This window comes from Hypoxylon trugodes (genome assembly GCF_022578975.1).
Source record: "Hypoxylon trugodes strain CBS 135444 unplaced genomic scaffold F4822scaffold_8, whole genome shotgun sequence".
Taxonomy (NCBI): Eukaryota; Fungi; Ascomycota; class Sordariomycetes; order Xylariales; family Hypoxylaceae; genus Hypoxylon; species Hypoxylon trugodes.
In genome coordinates, this window is record NW_026250023.1 from 653,733 (window position 1) to 677,986 (window position 24,254).

General features: G+C 46.3%; 5 protein-coding genes across 5 annotated transcripts; 2 read left to right on the forward strand and 3 right to left on the reverse strand.

Moving 5' to 3' along the window:
- The first annotated feature begins 53 nt into the window (after positions 1 to 53).
- Positions 54 to 2,687, forward strand: F4822DRAFT_412741 (aminotransferase class I and II). Its single transcript, XM_051458981.1, has 4 exons — positions 54 to 663; positions 722 to 1,235; positions 1,299 to 1,790; positions 1,849 to 2,687. The coding sequence occupies exons 1-4, from the start codon at positions 332 to 334 to the stop codon at positions 2,062 to 2,064; spliced, it is 1,554 nt and encodes a 517-aa protein (XP_051311090.1). The 5' UTR covers positions 54 to 331; the 3' UTR covers positions 2,065 to 2,687.
- Positions 2,688 to 3,476: 789 nt separating this feature from the next.
- Positions 3,477 to 5,075, forward strand: F4822DRAFT_445283 (glycoside hydrolase superfamily; the record flags this gene model as incomplete). The annotated part of the gene is made up of 2 exons (XM_051463359.1): positions 3,477 to 3,540; positions 3,599 to 5,075. 2 exons carry the CDS (start codon positions 3,477 to 3,479, stop codon positions 4,828 to 4,830), a joined length of 1,296 nt encoding a protein of 431 aa, XP_051311091.1. The 3' UTR covers positions 4,831 to 5,075.
- Positions 5,076 to 5,261: 186 nt separating this feature from the next.
- On the reverse strand, positions 5,262 to 6,306 carry F4822DRAFT_432165 (uncharacterized protein; the record flags this gene model as incomplete). The annotated part of the gene is made up of 3 exons (XM_051461598.1): positions 5,262 to 5,733; positions 5,820 to 5,962; positions 6,100 to 6,306. The coding sequence occupies 3 exons, from the start codon at positions 6,304 to 6,306 to the stop codon at positions 5,262 to 5,264; spliced, it is 822 nt and encodes a 273-aa protein (XP_051311092.1).
- A 1,475-nt stretch (positions 6,307 to 7,781) lies between these two features.
- Positions 7,782 to 10,424, reverse strand: F4822DRAFT_341268 (general substrate transporter). Its single transcript, XM_051455803.1, has 3 exons — positions 9,779 to 10,424; positions 9,002 to 9,707; positions 7,782 to 8,945 (listed from the first exon to the last, which is right to left on the reverse strand). Exons 1-3 carry the CDS (start codon positions 10,228 to 10,230, stop codon positions 8,475 to 8,477), a joined length of 1,629 nt encoding a protein of 542 aa, XP_051311093.1. The 5' UTR covers positions 10,231 to 10,424; the 3' UTR covers positions 7,782 to 8,474.
- A 2,337-nt stretch (positions 10,425 to 12,761) lies between these two features.
- On the reverse strand, positions 12,762 to 18,673 carry F4822DRAFT_432167 (glycosyltransferase family 48 protein; the record flags this gene model as incomplete). Its single annotated transcript, XM_051461599.1, has 3 exons — positions 12,762 to 13,128; positions 13,184 to 18,448; positions 18,510 to 18,673. 3 exons carry the CDS (start codon positions 18,671 to 18,673, stop codon positions 12,762 to 12,764), a joined length of 5,796 nt encoding a protein of 1,931 aa, XP_051311094.1.
- Between the last annotated feature and the right edge of the window lie 5,581 nt (positions 18,674 to 24,254).

Sequence of the window (24,254 nt, forward strand, 5' to 3'; positions counted from 1 at the left end):
CCCCTGTATCTAGACCGTGTCACTACCTAAAGTAAGGTTACCTGTAAGGTTAGTGTTAGTGACGCTAGCGTGTTAGGGCGACGAGTGAGAGGATTAGAAATAGAATTAATGGTCCCGTCTTCTAATTTACCAATTTGGGATTCTTGCCGACAATTCCCCTACCTACAATGTTATCTCACGCCCAGACTCTTTAACAACCTTTTTCCCCCTACGGATTCTACACTTAGATTGCTTGTTGGTTGTATTGTTTGACGGCGAGATTTTAGAGATTCAACAATCAATGCCTTTCATTTAACACTTTCCCACGAATTGATCCCGAATTGATTTAAAGATGGACCTGCACGAGGCTCAGGTCTACCTACAGGCCTCGCTTCACGAAATCTCCCATACCTTTCAAAAGGTCCCCGGGAGTGCCGTATTGATCCGATACATCCAGTCCAGTTACCAGAACGATCCCGTCCGATCCGCCATAGAACTCATCCTCGTTATATTCTTCGTTCGATACCTACTCTCGCCATCCTATGCTACCCACGATCCCAATTACGTGAAGCTTCGTGAAGATGAGATCGACGAGTTGATTAAGGATTGGGAGCCCGAGCCCCTCGTCGCTGCCCAAACCCCTTTCGAAGAAGCCGAGGCCGAGAAACAGCCTATGATTGTCGGGTAAGATTTGGCTCACATAGATACGTTAGAAGGCAAGTCACTTATAGAACGTTTACAGACCGACCGGTCCGAAGGTGAAACTATCCAATGGCAAGACTGTTATGAACTTGGCCTCGTACAACTTCTATAACTTGAATGCTAGCGATTCTATCAAAGAAAAAGCTATCCAGACACTCCGCACGTACGGCGTTGGTCCCTGTGGCCCGCCGCAGTTCTACGGTACCCAAGATGTCCACATGCACACCGAACACGATATCGCTAGTTTCCTTGGTACTCAGAGCAGTATCGTTTACGCCCATGCCTTCTCGACCATATCCAGTGTTATCCCAACATTCTGCAAACGAGGAGACGTTATTGTAGCCGATAAGATGGTCAACTACTCGATCCGCAAAGGGCTAGAGGCCTCCCGAAGCAACATTCGATGGTACGAACACAATGACATGGAAGACCTGGAACGGGTCATGAAGAAGGTCGTCGAGGAGCAAGCCAAGAAAAAGATTCTGACTAGGCGATTCATCGTGACTGAAGGCCTTTTCGAGATGGTTGGCGACTGCTCTAATCTTCCCAAGCTTGTAAGCGGTTCTCTTAAGGATGACTCTGTATCGCGTCACTTGGCTAATCATATATGAATCCAGGTTGAACTGAAGGAGAAATACAAGTTCCGTATTGCTCTCGATGAGACATTATCGTTTGGCGTACTTGGTCACAACGGACGAGGTCTCACTGAGGCACAGAATGTAGATTCTGAGGCTGTGGATATGATCATTGGTTCTCTAGCAGGCCCCCTCTGCGCTGCTGGTGGTTTCTGTGCCGGTACAAACGACGTCGTAAGACATCAGCGTATCAATGCCGCATCGTACACCTACTCTGCTGCTCTACCTGCCATGGCTGCTGTCACTGCTAGTGAGACTCTCAATGTTCTACAATGTAACCCAGATATTCTACTCCAATGCCGAGAGAATATCCGAGCTATGAGGGCACAACTAGACCCTCGAAGCGACTGGGTCCAATGTACCAGCGATCCGGAGAATCCAGTTATGTTGTTGGTATTCAAGCCTGAGGTTGTCCAATCGAGACGGCTTAGCAACGAGGACCAAGAGCGACTTTTCTTCGAGGTCGCAGATGAGGTAAGTTATCAAAAGAATGTGACCCCTTTATCAAAGTTGCTTGCTTACAGAGAACTAGGCACTTACCAACGGAGTGCTCATCACACGGTTGAAGACCATGCCCCTGATTGGTAGTATTGGAACCAAAGACATCACTATCAGGCCAGCGCTTAAGATTTGTATCACGTCAGGCCTTTCCAAGAAGGAAATCGAGAAGGCTGGAGTAACGATCCGACACGCCATCACCAAGATCATGACCCGGAAGCCCAACCGGCAATCATCGTTAGCTGCTTAGGAGACGTTCGGCTTTTCATGATTTTATTTGCTTACCGTATCACGTCGTCATGGCATGATTTGAGATGACATCGCACGGAAGGGGCTCTTTCATATACGATTGCGAATTATTCTATGACTAGGGTATGACCCGATGCGGATGCGGATCAATGTCAGGAAATCCGTTTGGTTTGGGGCTGCTCGTGAATGTATACAGGGATAAAAAGGAAAAGGACGGACCTTGAAATCAGATTATAGACCCGAATACTAATTGCTAATTGACTCCAAGTATACTATTATCTACCCACGTCTTTTAGGGGGGTTTTTTAATAGGCTTCATCATTTTAATATCCTTGATTTGGACTATCCCTTTACATTAAGTCCAAAATAGATGCCTACCTAGGTAGGTAGTTATTTACCCACATAACACCACTAATATGAGTATGCCTTCCCGTACCTATCAAGCTATCGAGGGAAGTCTGAGACATGTTCATGCCTTATGGACTATCTATATATTGGAAGGTATGATTCGCGTATCTCTGGCGTTCTTTCTTTACACTTCTGTCTATCGTGTAATTATGTAATTGCCTAGGTACTCTAAACAATTCAACATTCTCTCAACTTACCCTAGGAAATATATTCTACCTCTAATAAAGATGTGATAGTCATGGCTATTCTTCATACACCCCAAACTTCATAAATATGGGTGGGTTTACACTCGATTTATGGTTGATGAGTACGACGGCTCAAAGTTGGCCAGCTCACTTTCCATGACTTATATAGCCCATCATATGAACATTTATTACAGAATCTTCTAGGGGCAAGAGTGAAGCCTGAAAATATATACTATTCTGGGTATTGACAACAAGTAGGCGTATTATGAATTCCATCTTGCCAAGGAGGTCCTCCCTTTTTCGATACTAGAAGATATCTTTCCTCCCTTCTAACGCCATCATTCCTTCGCTACGATCGCTAAATGTCCTCCGCGGACGCACATTCCACCGTGTCATTTGTTTACCTCCCTTTCCCTCTCGATGCCCGGGTAACTTCCGTCTCAAGAAATCCAATGGTGTTGACACTATTTTCTGGATTAGATGTTGATCCTCCCGTCTCGAGCCCCCAATATTCTTCCTTGATATACCTTTACTCGACAACAGAGCTCCCTCATTTTGCCTCTTTCTGTTTATCCTGAAGCCCTTGTAGAACTGCTGGTCACCAGTTGACGACCCTTGCCTACCTTTTTGTGCCGCGTTCATGTCCCTTTTCTGATTCTATTCTTGTCTCTCGCTCTCAAACTTGTTCATTCGCTCGTTCTAGTAAATCGTCGCCTCACTAATAACCCAGGCCGTCCATTCATTTATCTTCCACCGTTTCGAAGTTTCGCGACTCGCCGATTCTGTACGCCTTCATCCGTCGCGTTGACGCAACGTCATCATGAGGTCCACCACAGTTTCCCTTACTCTTCTTTCCCTATTTCATATATCGGTTGCACAGCCAAGTGAGTCCCAGTTTTGATACGAATTCACTTCTTTTGACACGAGTTAACACGATACTAGGACATCATCATAACCATGCCCATCAGCATAAGGCAAATAGGGCCTCGATCTCGAAAAGAGATAGAATTACAGTCACCGACTCCACACAAACCACAACAACAGAAGCCCCGGAAGTTGTTATCTACGTAGACCAACATAACAACCCTATCCGTACTACCACCGAAACGATTGTTTATGTGCCCATGTCGATAGAGACAAATAGTACATCAGCTGTCACAACATCAACTGTCCGGCTTTCCGCTGTGTCTACTAAAGCTGTGCCAACGGGAGAGTCATTACCATTCGCGCCACCCGCGCCACCTCCACTGGCCTCGCCATCTCCCGAATACAGTCCTCCTCCTGAGCCGAGCGTATCTCTTAAATCGTTACTATCAAGTCCGGAGCCATCAGCTTCCTATACACCAACCCCGCAATCTTCGGATGACGGCAGTACCCGTCACGGCGTGACTTACTCACCCTACAAGGGTAGGGGAGGTTGTAAATCTGCAGATGATGTCGATGCAGATTTCGAACTCATGGCCGAAGATTACGGTGTCATCCGCCTGTATGGTGTTGATTGCGACCAGGTTGCAACAGCGTATGCGGCGGCTAAGAAACACGGCAATACACTGTTCCTAGGGATCTTCGATATTAGCTCTGTAGAAGAGTCTGTCGCAACTATGGCTGATGGCGTGAATTATGACTGGAGTATGGTAGATACCGTTTCGGTGGGCAATGAGTTGGTCAACAATGGTGGAGCAACTGTGAGCCAGTCCCTGGCCGCATTAAGCCAGGCACGATCCGCATTGCGGGCTGCTGGATACGATGGTCCTGTCGTCATCGTGGATACTTTTGTAGCCATGCTCGCTCACCCTGAGCTCTGCGACGAGTCGGATTATTGCGCTGTCAATATCCACCCCTTCTTTGACCCGAACACACAAGCCGAAGAAGCAGGCTCGTTTATTACTTCTACCGTCACTAGGATCCGTAGTAGACTTGCGGATCCGGACCAGCGCATTGTTGTTACCGAGACAGGTTGGCCCTGGCAGGGAGAATCGAATGGAATAGCCATCCCTGGAATGGACGAGCAGTCTCTCGCCATCTCATCTATCAAAGATGCCTATTCCGATAACGCTAGCGACGTAATCCTATTTACGGCCTTCAACGATATGTGGAAGAAACCCGAGGCGGGCACTTTTATGGCTGAACAGTTCTGGGGTATGGGAGGACGGTATTCACCCAGTGATGAATAGAGTGAATGGGGATGATTGTACTATGGGGGGCTTTTTAGACAGGTCGGATACGAAGTAACGAGGTCGGAGATATGCATGGGAACAGTTGGCTGAGAATTTGGATGATGGGAAACAAGTAGCTGAAAGATGTGTACGATTTTGATCTGTATCCTATTCCCTGTAAATCAATTTGGACACTGTATTTTCCAGGTTTGATCATGATACCCGAGGTGCTTGACTGCTGTCATTAGTCCAAGCTACTCGCCATGACGTTTGAAAGACTTGATTGTTCTCAGCGAGGGGCCGAAGTGAATCATCCAATTCAATATATACATTCATCTATCATACGTACTTACGGACGTCAATTTCCTATGTATAAATCCATTATTAGACCCTTTCCTAGCCACTGTAGGTCATTAGCTGGCTACGGCCCGCCTGTCTCCCGTAATTCATTACAACATGATCGAAACCAAGACGACCAACAAAACGCTCGCAACAAGCGCGCTACTCACACTTCTACCCTCGCCTAAACTCCATGCTCTCCTAACCAAACTCCCAGCAGCATTCGTAGAATTAGGCGCCACCGACGAGGACGTAGTACTAGCACTACCACTCGCACTAGCACTACCACTCGCACTAGCAGTCTCACTCGCACTCGCACTTACCGTGACCGATGGATCCGACGGCGCACCGGTTTCAGAGGGGTAATAAGTAAAGACGTGGGAACCGCCAGTACTAGTTAGAGGCGGTTCACCGAGGGTGAGCGCGCCCCACTCAACATCAGTGCCGGTGAAAGAAAATGTCTCGCTAGTCTCCAGAGGACCGGTCAAGAACGGGCCAAACGTGACCGAAGGCGCGATCGAGGTCGATGCTTGGCAGGACGCGGCTGTTGTGCCGGTTAAGGCACAGGTTAGGGTGAGGGAGCTAGAGGGAATTGTTAGTTGGTGGGGGGGGAGTGAGAATGGGGAATGGGGGATGGGGGCGGGTAACATGTAGGTAACAGGACTTACATTGTAGACCCGACGACGTAGTTGTAATGCAAGGTCGAAGGTCCTTCGTAGAAAGTAAATTCGCTGAAACTTCCGGTCCCGATGTGGCAGGCGTTCGATGTTGATGGCTTGCAGAAGATGGTGTATAAGGTCTCGTCATTGTCCTACATGTTTGCACGTGTTAGTAAGGATACGCTTGGATGGGTGGTTAGGATTGGATGAGTAAGTGAGCCGGCGAGTAAGTGAAAGTGAGAGCTAGTAAGGAAATAATAAAATTCAAATTTCCGGGGTTAAGACATACGCTGGAGACTATACTCCCTTCCAAATGTGACCATTGGGCTTCGTGATAGGGGGGTAGGAAGACGGAGACAGTCGGAGCCGGAGTCGTAATCGGGTCTTGGGGGTCTTGGGCTCGGATGAGGTGCGTGAAGATCGACAGTTGGAGCAGCAGCGATAGCGCCAGCCACATCCGGGGAACATGGGGAAAACTAGTAGCGGTAAAGGCCATAGTGATCTCGATCGTGCACCGTCATGTGTTGGTGATATGTTTGCGTGTCCATGCGCTTTGAGGTATTTGAAATGAAACAAGCTTGTACGTCTGAAGCCTAGTTTCCTATTGATGTTGACGTAATGAAGCAGACAACTAGTTCATTCCCCCAGATGGTTAAACGCGGGGAATATTCACGATTTCGACAGTATCTGCTGTAGGCCTCTATCGGCCTAAGGTCTGAACAATGAAATCGGCACCGAGAGACACGCCACTAACGATATCAACGTCGTCACTTTGTAGTACGAATTTGAATTTGCCTATACGCCGATAAGAGGCTGCCTCGGCCTATCCAAGATTGAGTCGCGTAGAATAAATAAACCCCTGGACATGTTGACGAATTGGAGTGGTCGGACGGCATTTGAGGTTGCATTCGCCAAAGGAGTTGAATATAGCTTAGCGGGATCGAATCCTTCCTTGCATTAGTTAGGCTCCTTAGGACAATCGCATTGCAAGGGGATCAACTATTTGATATATTTGATATTGGTTCTATTGGTGAATTCGTTGAGCGCTGGATTCGAACATGCCCACGATAGCATACCTATTGGCTTCTAATGACCCATACCCGACTCACTCACGATGATGACAGGTAGCTAAATCTTGGTTGGCCAGTCTAAAAAAAAAGGTACCCAAGACACTGAGACATGCAGCGAAATAGGTAACGTTATCCAAGCTTATCTGGTTCGGAGATGCCACCACGGAGATCATGTTGTGAATATTGACCACAACATAACTTGGTAATAGAATCGTCTCGATTAATGGGTTGCTAGATTGGGTAGTCCGGGATGCAAGTCAGCTGCAAAGATACAAGAGATAGGAAAGAGTTATAGAGCAGGATCATCATTCCTCGCGCTCAATAAACAAATAACTCAGTAGTAGAGACACGTCATGCAGCACGAGGCTCAGCGTCACTCGACATAAGATCGTCGGTAGCAAAAAAGCAATCTCACACAACCAATGTATTGAGAAGAACAACCAATAGGAACATTGTCCGCGTCTCTCGGAGTTAAGGCTTAACATCGTCAGAAGCAAGGGTGTTCTATTACCAATCGTGATGAGCATAGTTCGCTAACGAAATGTGTTCCAAGGCTAGGATTCATCCGTAAGAATAGATTCCACTTGGTTTGAACCTCTTGCTACTAAGTGACTCTTCATTATTACCAATGGTTCTTCCTCAACGTCGTATGGAATTTGGGAAGATATACTTACGTAAATTAGGGGGCTGGGCTAAGCCCCCGAAGATCAGAGATGTACATATTTAAGATTTGAGAACTGCCGGATAGGGGAATTGTACGCGAATGGCGTTCTTGCGTGCAGTAGAGGCGTCTCAACCACCCATGTAGCTGAGCCAACTCATTGACCCCCAAGCATATCTTTAATGAAAAGAAATGAAGACAGAGGCTGTGACTTAGAAGAATAGTAAATGAATTACAAAGTACTTGGTATGAAACTTAAGATTACAGACTTAAAAGAGGATATAATGTAATATAGTACACGAGCTACCACCCCGAATCACAAGCTCACATGGAACCATCAGTCACTCACGGCGACAGAATTTGGTAATCATGATCTCTATTAAAAATGCTCATGAAATACTCTTATCACCCAGTTTCTCTGTTTATCTCTATGCGACCGTAGAGATCTAACCATTCTTCTATCCAGAAGCAGCAGCTTGTTCGAGTCCTTTGCCGGCTCGAGGGTATATATATAGATGGACCTGTGGTATCTGGGGGGGAATAAACAAAGAAAGACTTTAAAAAGGTAAAGTAAAATCCTTCTTACCGACGTCCGAAACGTCCGAGGAAATCTAGGAGAAAAAAAAAGAGCCCATCTAAGACTCCCCTAAGAAAATATGGTACTATTCATGTAGGAATAGTACCTCCCATAGCTCCGACATAACTCGAGAGATGATCATTTCTGCTAAATGAACTGACTCCTCATAATCATGCTGAACGTGGCAGTGTTTCGGTCGCCAACTTTCAGTTACAACAAAAACCACAATCATAGCAATTGTCGTAAAGCTCAGTCATCAAAAGACGAACTATGTTGAACGTTCATAACGCAATGGTGATCGCGACCTGTAAGCACGATCTAACCTAACCCAATCATTCCTAGTACCACATAACACCTTAATCGGAAGGCGGGGTTGATAAGACACCTTCGGCCTTCTCGTAGGTGCTGACGGTTGCCTCCTCGTCGGAGAAGTTGAAGCCGTACTCGCGAGCCTTCTGTTGGACTTCTTCCTCAGTAAGGCGAGGCAATTCTTCAGCGGCCTTGACATAACTAATCTTCTCGGCGTGACCCTTGGCAAAGATGACATCGATCTCCTCAAGGGTACGTCCAGCTGTTTCGGGGTATAAGAAGTAGATGACGGGGAAGAACATAGCGTTGAGGATAGCGAAGAATAGGTAGGTACCCCAGCCGTAGTTACCGGTGTTGCTCAGCAGCACAGGAGTAATCATGACGATGAAGAAGTTCCATAGCCAGTTGGACACTGTCGAAGTCGCGTTGGCCTTTGCTCGGGTCTTGAGAGGGTTGATCTCGGCGGGATATAGCCAAGGTAGCGGGAGCCAGGTGGCACCGAAGAAACCGATGTAAGTCTGGTCGGGATTAGTTGATGTTTATAATATGTCGGGGGAAAAGGTAAATAACTTACGAAGAGTCCAACACCAGCGCCCTTAGCTGCTTCCGGAGTTCCAGGAATTAAAGCACCAAACGTGAGAACCATGGACAAGCACTGACCGACAGTACCAATGAGATACAGCTTTCTTCGGCCGATACGCTCGACGGCGAACCACGAAGTTGTAGCAAAAATAGCGTAAACAACCATGTTGACACCTCCTAAAAGTAGAGCCAAGTTGTGCGAGGTACCGATAGAGGTCTGGAATAAAATGGGGAAGTAGTAGATCACAGCATTGCAGCCGGAAAGCTGCTGCATCATCTGGGATGAGGCTCCGAGCAATAGACGGCGGAAGTGCTGGGTAGGTCCGTTGGTGAACAAGTCAGACATCGGGGTAACACCACCTGCATGGCCGGAAGCACGAATGGCGTCAACGATGACTGCAAGCTGAGTTTGAACAGCCGGGTCGTCACGACGCTCGCCGTTGAGTGCTGCTATTACTGTGGCGGCTTCTTCGTTACGGTCTTTTGTTAACAGCCATCGAGGGGACTCGGGTAGCTGAGTCGTGAGAATTAATACAATCAAGGCGAAGACACACTGGAAGGCGATAGGGAATCGCCAGACGAAGGCGTGAGGTCCATAGGTACATCCGTAGTCGATCCAGTAGGCGATTAAAGTTCCGATGGCTACGTTACCGCCTTCGATGCAGATGAGTTTTCCACGGTTATGCGAGTGACTGCATCTATAAATCGAGAAGTGTTAGTAAAAATCGGCGTTCTAGTTTCTTCACTGAAAAAGTCTGGGGCTTCTTACTCGGCTTGATATGTCGGCACTGTCGAGGTGTTGATACCGTTACCTATACCCGTTATACATCGTCCTATGATGAACTGTGCGGTTGCTCCTCCCCCTGAACCGTTAGGCATGGCACAAATTTGAATAATGACACCGATAATCATAACAGTAGCACCGAGGAAGATAGACTTGCGGCGACCGAGGTGATCACCGAACGTAAGAATGAAGCAAGCGCCGAGGAAGCAACCGACAGCGTAGATAGATACAACAAAGCCTTCGTATGTGCTATCTCCATCTACCTCAGGAAAGTCAGATGTGAAGGCTGGTGCGGAAATAATACCAGACATAACACCCTGATCGTAACCGAAGAGTAGGAAATCCGTCGTGGCTACGAGGGTGATGAGTTTCTGAAGAGTCGAACCGGACGTGCCCCAGTACGTGGGCACGCCGCTGGCGTTGTCCTTGTGCCCCATTGTCGTAGACCAGACCAGACCAGCTATCTTAGATTAACCTTCACGCTCAGGTAAGAAACCGGATCTTGGGGAAGGGAGGCTCGATCTGAGGAGGATATGGGGGAAAAAGAAGAAACTGGGGGAGGAGAAGGGGGTAAAAGGGCCGCGCGGGTTGAATAGGAGAAATTGAACAAGGTCCAGGCCGTTGAAGGGGGGAAAGGAGATATAAGATAACGAACAAAAGCTTGGATACCGTGGAGGAGGTCCACAGGAATTTGGATTTATATATGTTTTATGCTGAGCTACCAACATCTGCTTACACGTCCTCTTACATCGCGTACGTATTTCCAGATAATGATAAAAAAGGGTCCTCTCGCTTTCTCTCCGCCGGGGTTCCCCTATACGCACTATTCTCTTTCGTCAACCTGCTGTGCTTCGACGTCGCAGGTGGATGCCCCGAGCAAGGGCCGAGGAGATGTCATCATAGTGCTTCAGACATTTTCAACGGGTCGAACCCATTAAAACCCATAAAAATCCCAAGATTGGGTGTCCACACCCGAGAGTAAAGGCAAGGCATGTCAGGCAGGTGTAGGGACAAAAAAGCCGGGACCAACACGAAAGAACTTACGTACGGGGCTCTCGTGAATTACGTTACGGGGCCGCGGGGGTGACAAGAGGAACAAAGTAGTGAGTAGTAAGAAATGTAGGGTCCGAGTCTCACATGAGGGAAGTGAAATGTGACAAAGATGTGACTTGTGGCAGATGGCAAAATTTGTTCCTTTTTATTATGGGGGTCTTTGTTGAAGATCGTCATCCGAGTTTCGTCATATACCCACCGGACTGGTCCACACCTCGAGCCATAACCCAGAAAAGGGACCTTAAGTTTAAGTGTAGGGAAGAAGAGAAGTAGGGAAGTAGGGAAGTAGGGAAGCAGTCAGGTAGTGTAAGTAGAGGGGGGGACCCATTGAGCTGACGGGATGAAAATTGGTAGCGTCGGCCTTGAGATGTTTGCGGTTGTTGGTGGCGGCCGAATCCGGTTTGGTAGTGTCTTGTGGTGTTGTGGTATTTGTTATAGTTGGTATAGTGATGTATGGTTAGTGTACAGTTAGTGTATGAATTCCAGGGGTTGGTCAGATGGCGGCGGCAAACAAAATAGAAAAAAAAAAAAAAATAGCCGCATCCGCATCCCAAGCGCCGAGAATAAAAAAAAAAAGTTTAACTAAATAAGCCAAGCTAGTCCAACTTTGCTACTAGCTTGTTTTGTATTTTTCTATCCCTACGTCAGTTATGGAAGGGAACAACATCTTAAGAATAAAAAAAATAAAATAAAATAAAAAGTCTGCGTGAACCGGTCCCTCGTAATTCTTGCCGCTTAAGCCCATGCTTCGCCTCTCCTCGGTCCCTGAGCGGTGAAGTCGATGCCGATCTTCTCAGAAAGTCAGAAAGCCAAGCCCAATTACCAATACCATTTGACATAGAAAGTAAACCGAACCTTAGTAAAGGAAAACTAGGAACGGCTTACTTCGTACATCGGAAGAGGGGAGGGGTGGTTTGTATGCTTTGTATGGATAGTATGGGTTTTCTATGGAGTTTGTATGTATGTAAATCATGCATTCCGCGTTCCCGAATGACCTGACCCAAACATATAGGACATGCACTTATGCAGCGATGCAGCCTTGAGCCATTATGTTTGGGTATTGCACATCCTTATCGTGTTTCCTTGAATCCTTCCATTATTTCTCATTCTCTTATTCGTGTCCTTATTTTTTATACAGAGCTATTTGTATTATTCTATTCATCCTGTCATCCTAATTGTTGAGTCTTTTTTCGTAAAAATTGCCTCAACAATGCTGTCCTTGTAGTCCAGTTCCACGATGATAATATAAAGTAAGCCCCGGATGGAACATAATTCTTAGTTGCTTAAGGCATACATAACGAAATACTAGCCGCTATTTGATAGCACGTTCCCGTCTTATACGCCTACTATAACCAATGTATGTAAGCACTTAATCAATTGCGGATATATGCTACCCTACCATCGCATCGTTACATGCCGGTATTCAAGGGTATTCAGATGCACAACACAACAAAAACTTTCCGTCATCACAAGAGTAACGTCCGTCGGGACGCTGTGCTGATATAATTCTTAATTCTTGATTCTTAACACTCATCACTTTATTTTCTACGGATATGATATATGTGATTACTTTCATTCCATTAGCAGCACTCTGTGCACTAGGTACTCTCGGTCGTAGTAAATGCGTTGCAATGGAAAACCCAATATCATTATTGAACACCATCTCGTTTCCATTTCAGAGACAGAAAAACAAGAGAAAAAAACCTGCAAATATTTATGCCCGTGACTCTAAGAATGAAAAAAAATACCATGTGCCATGCCGCCCTCCTTAATCAATACATAGCACTCCGTGTGAACTTCGAAATACCACGCGCTACTAACCCGCCTCGATTCCAAATTGGTCAAGGGCAAAATCGGGGAGCTTTTTATTCTTTATGGTACAGGTGCCCCCTCTTTTGAAAAAATAATGTCCATTTTAGACGAAGCGGAACTTACGGGAGTCACCCGAGTCGCTGTCGTCTGATGTCGGGGTTGAGGAGGCGGCCGTCTTTGTCATGGACGCTGTACCAGGGCCCGAGTATCCTGGCATACCAGTTCCTGTCTCCGTACGATTCTCTGTGTTATCGGTAACCTGTGCAGCAGGTTGAACTAGGCCCTTGATTGGGAGGTTGGTCAATTTGTCGGAGAGCGTCGGTCCGATCTGCTTGCCCGCTACAGCTGGTGCAACAATCAAGGCAAGGAAAACAACAAGCAGAGTGAAGTAGAGAATGGCGTAACGAATAACACGTCTCCTCCGGAGCTTGGACTGTTTCATAGAATAGATGGGTGGGCGGATTTGACGGCTGTAAAGTCATTAGTAACCAGGAATCAAGACGGAAGGTGAGAGATAAAACATACCTAGGACGAAGCCAGAAAAGCATCATAGAATGAAGCTTGTCAACTTGAGGAATGAGGATGACGGGAAGCATAAAGAACAATAGGAAGTGGCCAAGAACAAAATCAGCCGCGAACATGCTCAACTCGGTAATCTTGCAGAGGTATTCACGTGCCGGCTGGGAGATCGAGTGCCAACCCATAGAGTACCACTTGCCTGTCCAGAACGCGATGTTGGATTGGTCCGTCTTGAATTCACGGGTAAGTGCTAGTGAGATGATGAGCTTCAAGATGAACCGTTGTAGGGCAACGACTGTAATCATTCCTAGCAGTGTCTTGGTGAAATCGAAGCCTTCGAGGAAAAACATGACCTCGAAAAACACGAGTAACATGATGACGGCGATAGCATGAGCAATTGCGGCCAGAACGCTACCGAATTTCTTGCAGCACATGCTAAGCACCGGTCCCATACAGCAGGCCATACCGAAGAATCCACCAAGCACACCAGCGTTGATAGCAATAGGCGCAAAAGCAACAACGGCAACACGGACAAGTGCGGAGGTGGATTCGGCGTCCTTGTCGTGTGCCGATACACCAGTTTGAGCATTGATAAAGAGGTACGGAATCAAGGTGCAGGCCACGAAAAGTAGGGGTGCAATGATCTCGCCGAACACAACGTTGGTAATAGCCGCACGAGGTACGTCCGAAGATAGCTTGCCAGATGGGTCACCCAGGACCTTGCGCTTGTAACCGGTGATTCTTGTACGGGAAAGACGGCAATAAGAGATCCACGACGATGCGTGACTAAGAGAGTTGCCACGGGACAACCAACGAAGATAATCACGGTAGTCGATGAAGAAATCGTTCCACGCGAACTGGTGAGGGTTGTAAAGGAATGGCGAGATGACCAAAGCAAGAAGTGAGACCCAGAAGTACACCAGGGCAGCCTGCCAAACCGTCAAAGTCGCGAATAGCAGCATCATCAACATACGCGCACCGAAGTAGATGGAAGGCCCAGCGAAACGCGAGTAGAGAACACCGAAAGGAATACGAGCAGTAGCAAAACCACGACCGGTTCCGATGTATCGGGCACCACCAAATGAGAGATCCTGAGTAACCGAGTTGGCGTAAATTTGACAGACAAACACTTCGAAGAAGGGCGAGAAAGAGCAGAATTGTTTGGCCAAACGCGTCGCTGCTCGCAGAACACCACGCTCTGTAAGTTCCTGAACAATTAAAGGTACGAACGCCAAGAAGAACACAACGAAGATAGAGATAACGCAGCGGTAAATCCAGTCCATAAGAGCATCAGTATTCGAGCATCTCGTGGGGTATAGCGGGTCCGTAATAGGGACATTCCGATTGTATTCACAAGGTACCGTCTGGTTTCGAAGTGCACCAACGTTGATCAAGACGATCATGAACAGCTCGACAGACAACATGATGAAAATGTTGTTCAAATGGAAACCAGGATGGGCGTAGTAGAAGGACAGGAAGCGGTCGATAGGAAGTTGAGTACCAAGATAGTAGTATTCTCGAGAAAGCATCTGCTCACCCATACCAGTACCGATCTTCGTAGTGAAGTTAAGAATCGAACCGAAACCAAGATCACGACCTTTACCGCACTGGTAGTATTCGCAGTGCTTGATACGTCCACCACGGAGAAGAGCATTCATACCGGCGTAAATATCTTCGTTCAAGTGTAGACCTTTCTGGGCTTTCGAGACACCACCACGAGTAGTCATGAAAATACCGTTGAGGAAATCAGGGTGACCATAATGGAGCTTGCCTCCGATCTGGGCCAAGGTTCTCGCGAAAAGCGTACCGAATGTTTGTTCCTTACCAGCAGCAACGTCACCGAGAATACCGATGTTCTCCGAGAAAATGTATTCACGAGCACCCAGGATAGCGACAGGAGCATCAGACTCGTTCTTCACACCAGGGGTGTAGGGCGAGACGTTTTCGACCTTCATCTCCTCGAACTCAGCCAAAACTGATCGGATCTTCAAGCATTCTTCTAAATAGTTGTCCTGGTTGGCGTCGATGAGCTGGATATACTCTCCACGGTAGAAAATGATAGAATGGTTCTGGTTGTCTGACTTTCCATCACCTAGCACGGGGTTACCAGAGAGCTGAATCCTGAACTTGGGTCGTCGCATGCCATTTTCCATGAGTTCAGAGTGTCCATCAACCAAGGCGGAGTAGATACGTGGCTCTTCACCTTCAACTAGCGGGGGCTCTTCGTCGAGGTAGGCAATCTGTAGGTCGGGGTAGGCTCTAAGGAGGAATTCGGCGTTCTCCATCTCTTCCTTCTTGAACTTAGCGTAACGCTGCATCGAAACCACAAGCTTAAACTTGCGTCGAGCCATTCTCTCCAATTCGCGTTCCAACTTCTCGGAGCTGCCGCCGAACATCTGGACGACTTCGGGGTTCTCAACACGGTAGAGTAGCTTGATAGCGCGGCTATAGTTCATGAAGCCAGAGATTGTACGGTACAGTGTCTGCGAACGAAGTGATGCCCAGATACGGGTTCGAAGAGTGTATTCAGGAGCGGAGGACTTGAATCCAATGCAGTAGAAAGGCAGATCGTCAATCTTGCTCTTCGCCGTGTCCTTCTCACCCTTCTCGTCATCTCCGTTGAATTGAGATGTTTCATCAGCCAGAATTTTGGTGTCCTTGACAAAGCAGTCCCATTCATGAGGATGTAGCTGTTTGAGATATTCAAGTTGAGTGACTCGTGAGTAAGGCTCATCCTCACGAATGATTTCTCGCAGCGTCAAGAGGATCTTCTCACCGTAGTGAGGAATCAAAACAGTGAAGGTAGGCATATTATCCACGGGTAGGGGTTCTGGGATAGGCGTAGACAGCGACTGCGCAAAGAAGGAAATACGACGCTCAGCTTCGCTGTGGTTGGGGAAGAACTCCGTCTTGAAAGAGTGGTCTTCCTGGGAAACGAAGAAGGTCGGTGCACGGAGAGTACGCTTGCCTTCTTGTTCTGACGGAACTTGATGGTAGAGAAGCTTCTGGACGTGGTCAATGGCGAGCAAGTGCTCTCGATACATCGAAATCACAACGGCATTCCAAATTTGCGAGATAAGGACCTTGGGCTTGTACTTGATTTCCATATCGGTCGTGGCCAGGATCTTGGAATAGATTCGCTTGGGAAGTCGGGAGAAGATATTTCGCCAAGGAGTCCAGATAGACGAACCAAGGTAGAACGACCTTGCAATCGAGAAAAGAGTGTTGAGCAAGACATACCACATAAAGGTATCCAAGAAAAAGAGAACCAGGTCAGTGAGAATCATCAGAATCATGATAACCGTCGGCTGCTTGGAGCACAGAATAGGACCAAAGAGTTGGTCTCCCAAGCAGGAAGAGACATCCATAATCTGAAGATAACGGATAGGATCACGGAGAGAACGTGTCAGATAGACGTAAGACTCTCCGAACTTGGCACCGAAGACAGCCAACCACAGGAAATACGACAATGCCCTGTCGTTGCCTTTGAGATGAGGCCAACTAGCGGTAAACGTCTGGCTGGCGACATAACGACGAGAGTTCTTGGTGAGGTAGCTACCGAAGAGACCACCAAGGGGCATTATGGCGAAGAAGAAGAAGGTAATCACCGCGATAAAGAACTGTACAATACCCAGAATTAACGCGACCTTAGTTTCCTGCGTGTCCTTGACGAAGAAGACGTAAACACTGGGTCCGACGTTGACAGCGAATACAACGATGAAGAATAAAAGTTTCTTTGTCAGGTGTTGAGCACCCGCCCATCGTCGCGGGACGAATGCCCATTCCGCACAAGTAGCCACTATCTGAACCAGTGCGGCGATACCACCACCAGCACCAACAATCGACCATTGAGCAGACGCCGGGGGTTGTTGGTTGACTTGCTGCTCATACCCTTGAACGAGGAGAGAAGGAACATTGTACGCTGTGTAGAACCAGAACATGGTCAAATGGATAACCCATATACGATTGAAATTAACAATCATATGGAACCAAGACCGTGTCTCCTTGTAAGTTTTGAAGAAACACTTCTTCCAGTTTACATCTTTGAGCTTCAGGTAACGTTCTTGGGGAGGGACATCGACCAACTTGCTCTTGTCCTCAAGAACAATACGCTCGATACCTTCTGGATACCAGAAAAGTTGATTGCAGTCGTCATAACCGATGATTTGGTTGTGATCACGTTCCCGACGAACGTAGACACCGTTGAAAATTTCGTAACCTTGGTCTCTGCAGTATTGGTACAGAGGCGTAATAACGTTCCTCAAGAAAAGACCTTCCTCGACAGGCTCGACGAGATTCTGGCAGGCTGGAGAGTTTAGGTAGTCATCTGCGCACTTGAAAACAAAGCAAAGACATTCTGGCATGAAACGAACCTGGTTCGCTTCACCCCAGCAAAGGAGATATAGGGCAATTTGGCGAACACGGTCATGTTGCGACATGCGATTCATTCGAGTTTTCCATCGGTACTCAGCAGCCTCTAAACTATCGTCTCCTTCGAGATCCTGGAGGACTTCATCTTCGGTTTGCTCCTCACCCTTCTTCTTCTTGGACTTCTTAGACTTGCGAGTCTTCTTGCTTATGTTTGCGAATCCAACTGCATCATCTAAATCGAGATGAGCAGCGAAATACCATTTCCGATAGTTCGCGTTGTCACCACCGATGTAATCGGCATGCAGAGATAGAAGCGCTTGGTTCGGTGTCATTCGAGACGCTCTCGAATCCAAGAGAACCATCAGATGATCGTACATGTTTCGCATACTGTCGCGTTGGAAACCAAACTTGTTGGCTAGATCTATGAAAATGTCCTCTACTTCCTCCTTGGACAGAGGGATTTGCGCATCGGACGTCCATGCAGGGTATGGTTCCCGAGATCTTTGCACACCCGGAACGTTGCCATAATCCATCCCATAGTTGGGAGTGGAAGCTCCAGAAGAACGGTTTCCGCCATATGATACCTGAGAAGACGGGGGTCTGTAGCCTCTACCGTGGTCGTTGTAACCGCTGTATCTTTCGTCACCACGACCGTAGTAGTCCATGTCGGTAGCACGAGCCATGTCGGATCTCATGGTAAAATCGCTAAATGTTTCAGAATCTTCTTCGGAGTCTCCTCGACGTCCGCCATTGCCACCCTGACCATAGTGATCGTAGTAGCCGCCGTTGCCGTCGTCGTAGTAATCTCCTCCCCCTCCTCCGCCTTGGTATTGATCGTGGTGGTCGTAGTAACCGCCGTCTGCGGCGTAGGGGTTGTTCGCATCGGCATTGTAATAACCACTGCGAAATATGTTAGTGAGAAGTTCCGATGCAAGGAAACCAACGTGATGCGCCAACTTACGATTCGTCGTAGTAGCCGTCGTTTCCGTGGTGTTGTTGGCCGTGGTTGTCGTAGCCGTTATTGTCATAGTAGTGACCATTTTGGTCGTCTTGGTAATACGAGTCGTGATTCTGCCCGTAGGCGTCGTTGTAGTCGTGATGACCACCTCCTGGATAGCCCGACATTTTGGCAACTCGAGGCTAGGTACAAGACGCGATCTGCGACAATCGCTACAATTAGTATTTCGAATAATAACGACGCAAGATTTCCAAAGGAGCATTCGATGTTTCGAAAAATTTGGAGTCTGGACCTCTCGGGTTGTAACTTACAGATCAGAAACACATCAGGTACTTGATCGAGGTGGAAAGATTGTGATTTGGATCAAGACCAACGATCGTGAGTGGTTGTTGTGATTAATATTATTAACAAACTTGTAATATTTTGGGGAAGTTGATGTGGCCGGCCACAAACAGCAGTTGTCTTTGTGACAGGGTTGGTGTTGGTAGGTAGAGTGCCAATTGCAGTTGTGGCTGCGAATGGACTTTGTTTGTTGACTTGGGAAGGAGGGATGAGTTATTGGTCTATTTGTGGTGCCTGGCCCCTAGGACGGGATAGCGCAGGTGTCAGAAGTCGCAAGTGCAGGAAAAAGTGAATGTTGACTTTCCAAGGTTTGATGGTTCCTGGCGACACGGTCGGTGGGCACTTGTACTAATTGTAGAACCAATTAGTGCAATTTTTAGCGCGGCGAGCCCCTGAAAGGCAGGTGTAGGTAACTCAAGGCTTGGCCTAACGACGCGTTGATTGGCGAATCTGATTTTAGTTCCACTTCTAAATTCTCTCTCGTCTCCCTTTTTCCCTTTCCCTGCGTTGGTTCGGTGACTTCCGATGTCCCCGACACCTCTTAAGCTGGTTGTGATGAACGATTGACGACGGATTGGAATAATCCGTTGGATGAGCGATGGGTGATAGAATAGCAGGTATTTTCTCGTGGTCCTTCCTTGAAATTTTCGGATTTCGCAAACCGTACAAACGAGCGTAGGTTGATGATTCAACAGACGACGGGAGCGAAAGGCAAAAAAAGGGGGCAACCAAGCGATGGTACCTGAAAGTAACGAAGGGACGCAGCTCTTTTCAAGCCTAGCTAGGTAGAACTCCTTCTCGTTCTCGGCTTTCTTTTTTTTTTTCCTCTGTAAATCCTCACACCTTTTTCCCCTGACGGTTTCCACGCACCAGAGATGAAGCTGTGAGATGACACAGAAAGAAGAATGGAAGAAAGAGAGTAGGAGAAAAAAAACGAAAAATTAAAAAGTTGACGGGATGAAAGCGAGTGTAAAACAAGTTTTGTCAAGGGCAAGAGGGGGGAAAAGGGATTGAGACATGGAACTTGGGATCGAGAATCAAGAAAAATGTCAGAAAGGAGAAAGAGGAACTAGGGGGGGAAGAATCGGGGCAAAGCTTAGTACCAGCCTAGCCAATCCAGCATCTATGGTCCAGTATCGCCCCTAGCCAGGGTATGCTACAAGTACAGACGCTACCGATGTAAATAAGTACTCAAGTATACAGTGCTCCGAAAAGCGACAGTGGGGCATCAATATGCGTATAGATATGTATATGTATGTAACTCTCTTTCGTCACTTACATCAACTATTGTATTGATATCAGATACTTATATGTATAAATAGGTCCAATACTACATAAAATAGCCCAACTAGAAATAAACTTCATGTTAGATAGAAAAAGAGTACAAAATAATTATTATCATTGTATATATCAAGATTAAATATTATATACATAGTATGCATTCAAAGATTGCATGGCAGTGAACCTCTTCTTCCTGTCACAGTGCATATAGATGGCAAGATCGAGATTGAAACCGGGGCTTCACCTATCAACCCACGCAAGCTCGCAGGAAAAATGAAGTGAATATGGGATGTGGCTGTGTACGGAGTTGGTAACCTGGAGGCGAGGGTGGAGCCGAATGAAGTGCAATCGAGTTTCCTGATTTCGACTGGTAAAGTATTCCACTATCTATCGCGTGAGAGTATTCCTTTATAAAATGTTAAAGACCAACTCAGGGAGGGAAATGGCTGGGTGGGGTTTCCGATTACCAAAACGAGCTGTCCTTGATTCACCAGTGACGGGAGCAAGGTCCAATTGGTTGATAAGGTCCGTTTAGACAGGGGTAGATTTGTCCCAACCTCTTCTGCCTGGCGTAAAGTACACGTATGTTAGGTAGTACAGTACGGATGAAACTGTGGTTTCTACTTCTACAGGTATGTACATGGCAAATGTACCTACCTAGGTACGCATGTACCCAATATCTATTATAGTATTGACTGGAGTTTAAAGTCTTTACTTTTTCGATATATAACAACCTGTCAAATTCTTGACATCTTGACAGAATATCTTAGTTACGCATTAAGGTCAAAGTTACAGTTGTCATCTGATCTTTTTTACTCTTCAATTTTTTAGTATCCGTTTGCCCGGCCGTAGGTAGGTGTATGTGTAGGTGGTGTACATAACTCAATAGGTTCATCAATTGAAGTATGCATGTTTGAGTTTACATCATCTTTTTTGGGGGGGGGGAAGGTATTTTCTATACTTTTACCGGTCTCTCCGTTCTCCTCTTCTTTATTGGTTCAGCTATTCGAACCCACACAGTTTAGGTACATCTTTAGGTACATCATAGACAGACATTGAAGTATATCCGACGCTAATGCTGTTCTCTCCCTTGAAATTGAGTCCGCATTTTATCTTTAGTTCTAGCACCAAAATAAAATCGAGTCCAACCTATCGCAAGTAATGCCATCGCCAGTTTTAATCCTCAAACTATTATAATGAAGCGACCGTTTATCATAATTTTCACACCTGTATGCGCTAAGAGGGATCTATAGCTAGCAACTAATTCGACGCGGCCGCTTAAACTATACCTAAACCTATAGGTATAAAGATGCGACTTATAAATGAGGCATAGGTCGACGAGTATTGGAATCGATAGATATAATCCAACTCGAACCATCGGTCACGATATACTAAATCTATACTAAAAGCACAACATTACTTTCATTTATATACGAGAAGAACAGAATGATGACATCGTATCGACTTGCCAACCCAACATCGTATTGGGTTCGTATTACTTCGCAGTTGTGGTGGTGATAAGTGCTTCTAGGGAAGCATGTAACCCACCAAAGCACCCGAACTAGCCTCTCGCCACTCGTTTTCCCCCTGAATACGATCAAATGCAGCCAGTACGAACGAATAGCGGCTAGGTACTTAAGTATGTAAGCTGCTACATACTTAGGTATACATATAATTGCTACCGCGGCGTAGCATGCAGGACACGTGCCAACATCAACTTTTGAATGATGCATTTCAACAACTTTCACATGTAGGACTTGACGAATGTCTGACGCCTTAAACCAATCCCGGCAACCCTCTCCTCCATACGTCTATACGCGGGTATAAGCATTTGAACGCGCCCGCCCCTGTCGAGAATTGAAAATCTGAACCGGAAGAGTCGGGTGCGGAGAATGCGAACAAGCCCTGCCCTTACTCCATCCCGCTATCCAGCCATCCAGCCAATCCAGCCCATCCCATCAACCGAACTAGATAGTACCATTACCTACCTTGGTATGTATTTTCGGTGGCGCCCAATGAAGGGTAAGGATCCCGTTAGAACAGCTCCTACTGAACAGCTAGCGAATAGATGAGCCCCGTTATATGCAGGTACCGGCCGTTTTTTCTTCTTGTGGTTTTCGATGACGGAATGTCCAAATTATATACGTGTACATACAGTGTTATACACGTAGTGTAATTTACTATGCAGGAGAAGGAAAAAATTACATGTTATTATGTATGCATGATGAGAAACCATCCACGCGTCTAGTTTGCAGTGGCTGGGAACATAAGTTCCTCATCCATTGTTTCTCTTATGTACTTCGTAAAATGTACTAGGTGGGCTGAGACTTAATGAGCAGGACAAGACAAAGACTTACTAATATTTTTATATATATATATATATATTTTTTTTAATTACTTACACCAACTCAAAATATTAATAACATCAGTTTGAATATGAATAGAATTTTTCTTTCTTACATTCCCTATTCCCATCAGCTTAAAAATCGGTTGAGTGGATCAAAGACAATCGGACTTTGCCGTAGCTCGTTGTCCGATGGTTAGAGTCCAGCCAGGAGATCCTGGTAAGATTGGGGGGGGTTTTTGTTGGTGAACAGTGACGATTATACGTACAGTAGGACATGTATCTTCGCAAGGCAGAGCTAGCAAGATTGAATTCAACCCACTTGCCCACATATGTGCTTCTCGAATGACCAATCTATTCTAGGCTACTTTTTTCAAGCATAGGTTAATCTTAAGATCCGTCGATGGATAGTAGGATTCACCTTACAAAATTTCAGGGGCATACTAATACAGTGATTTATCTGATTGGTTACCTCCCCTATTGTTGCTTAAAAATCTGCGAGATTCACTATTTCTTAGCACACGGACCAGACGGACCTACACCTACACTAACAGTAGACCTTCCATATTTGTATCCAGTATACTAAGGTGAGTACCGGCAGACCGGAAAGACCATCAGGGTCGTAAGGTTCAATCGTTGGCCTGCATGAATTAGGATTCGATATAGTCTATGAAGCTATCTCAAAAGACGACTCGAGGTTATTACAAGCTTTTATATGTCCATCGACTTTGAAGGTAGCATTGTCCAATTAGTTTACTCTTTCTCCTTTTTTACCCCTTTCTTCTATATAGTGCTTATGTAGCTTACGATGCGGCTAAGACATCAATAAAGACTAATCAGGAATCCATACGCATGCTTATTGTAATACAGATCCAACCAACAGATGGTCCGGAACATATACCCCTATTTCTATATATATTTTACATGAACAGACCGTATATACTCCTAGCACCATGAATAAAGAGACGATGAAAATCTGGATGTTGACATAATGTCACTATCATAATTGAACCCCTAGAGTCAACCGACTTCAAATCACCATCAGGCAATATCTGGTATTTTTCACCTTTCATACCTCGCGCTTCAAATAAGCCTACCTAAAATCCGATATATTATCACATCCGTCAAGATATCCCCGGAAGTGTACGAGGATTGAAGGCTAGCCCTATAATATGAGTCTATGATAGTCTTGAAGCGTACCTGAACTTGCCATGGTCTTCGGTGAAGGGGAGACATACCGAGCAGGACCAGTATATTACTCAGCGATTTTCTATGATAATCACTGCCTTGCCATCGATATTATATATCAGTCTAAACTCCCAATAGACTCCCCCCCCCCCCCCCCCAATCACCGATGTGAGGGTGGATGCCTTGAAGCATTTGCGATAAAGCGATGGGCGAGCAATCATCGGACGTAACCATTGCCGTGGTTTCTCTAGGACTTGCTCTATCCGTGCCAACGACTAGTAGTTGGGACGGCCTGGCACCAGTGATAAGCATCTAGGTGGTCATATTACCAAGCAAGGACAATTGTCTGTTCTAGGGAAAGGGCTAGACGTTATATGAGTGTGCTTGGACGAAGAATAAACTGCGTATAGCGTTTAAGTTCATGGAAGGAAGTAGCACAGTTTACGTTTCTCAGTAGTGGCTTCACTGACGAATCAGGTTTGATAAGTTCTTTCATAAGACGTGCGACTATCGTTGCTTCCCCTTATGATGTTCATCTGTGCTGAAGAATATATGTATTTAAGGCAGGTACGTAGGGTGGTGGAAGGTGAGAA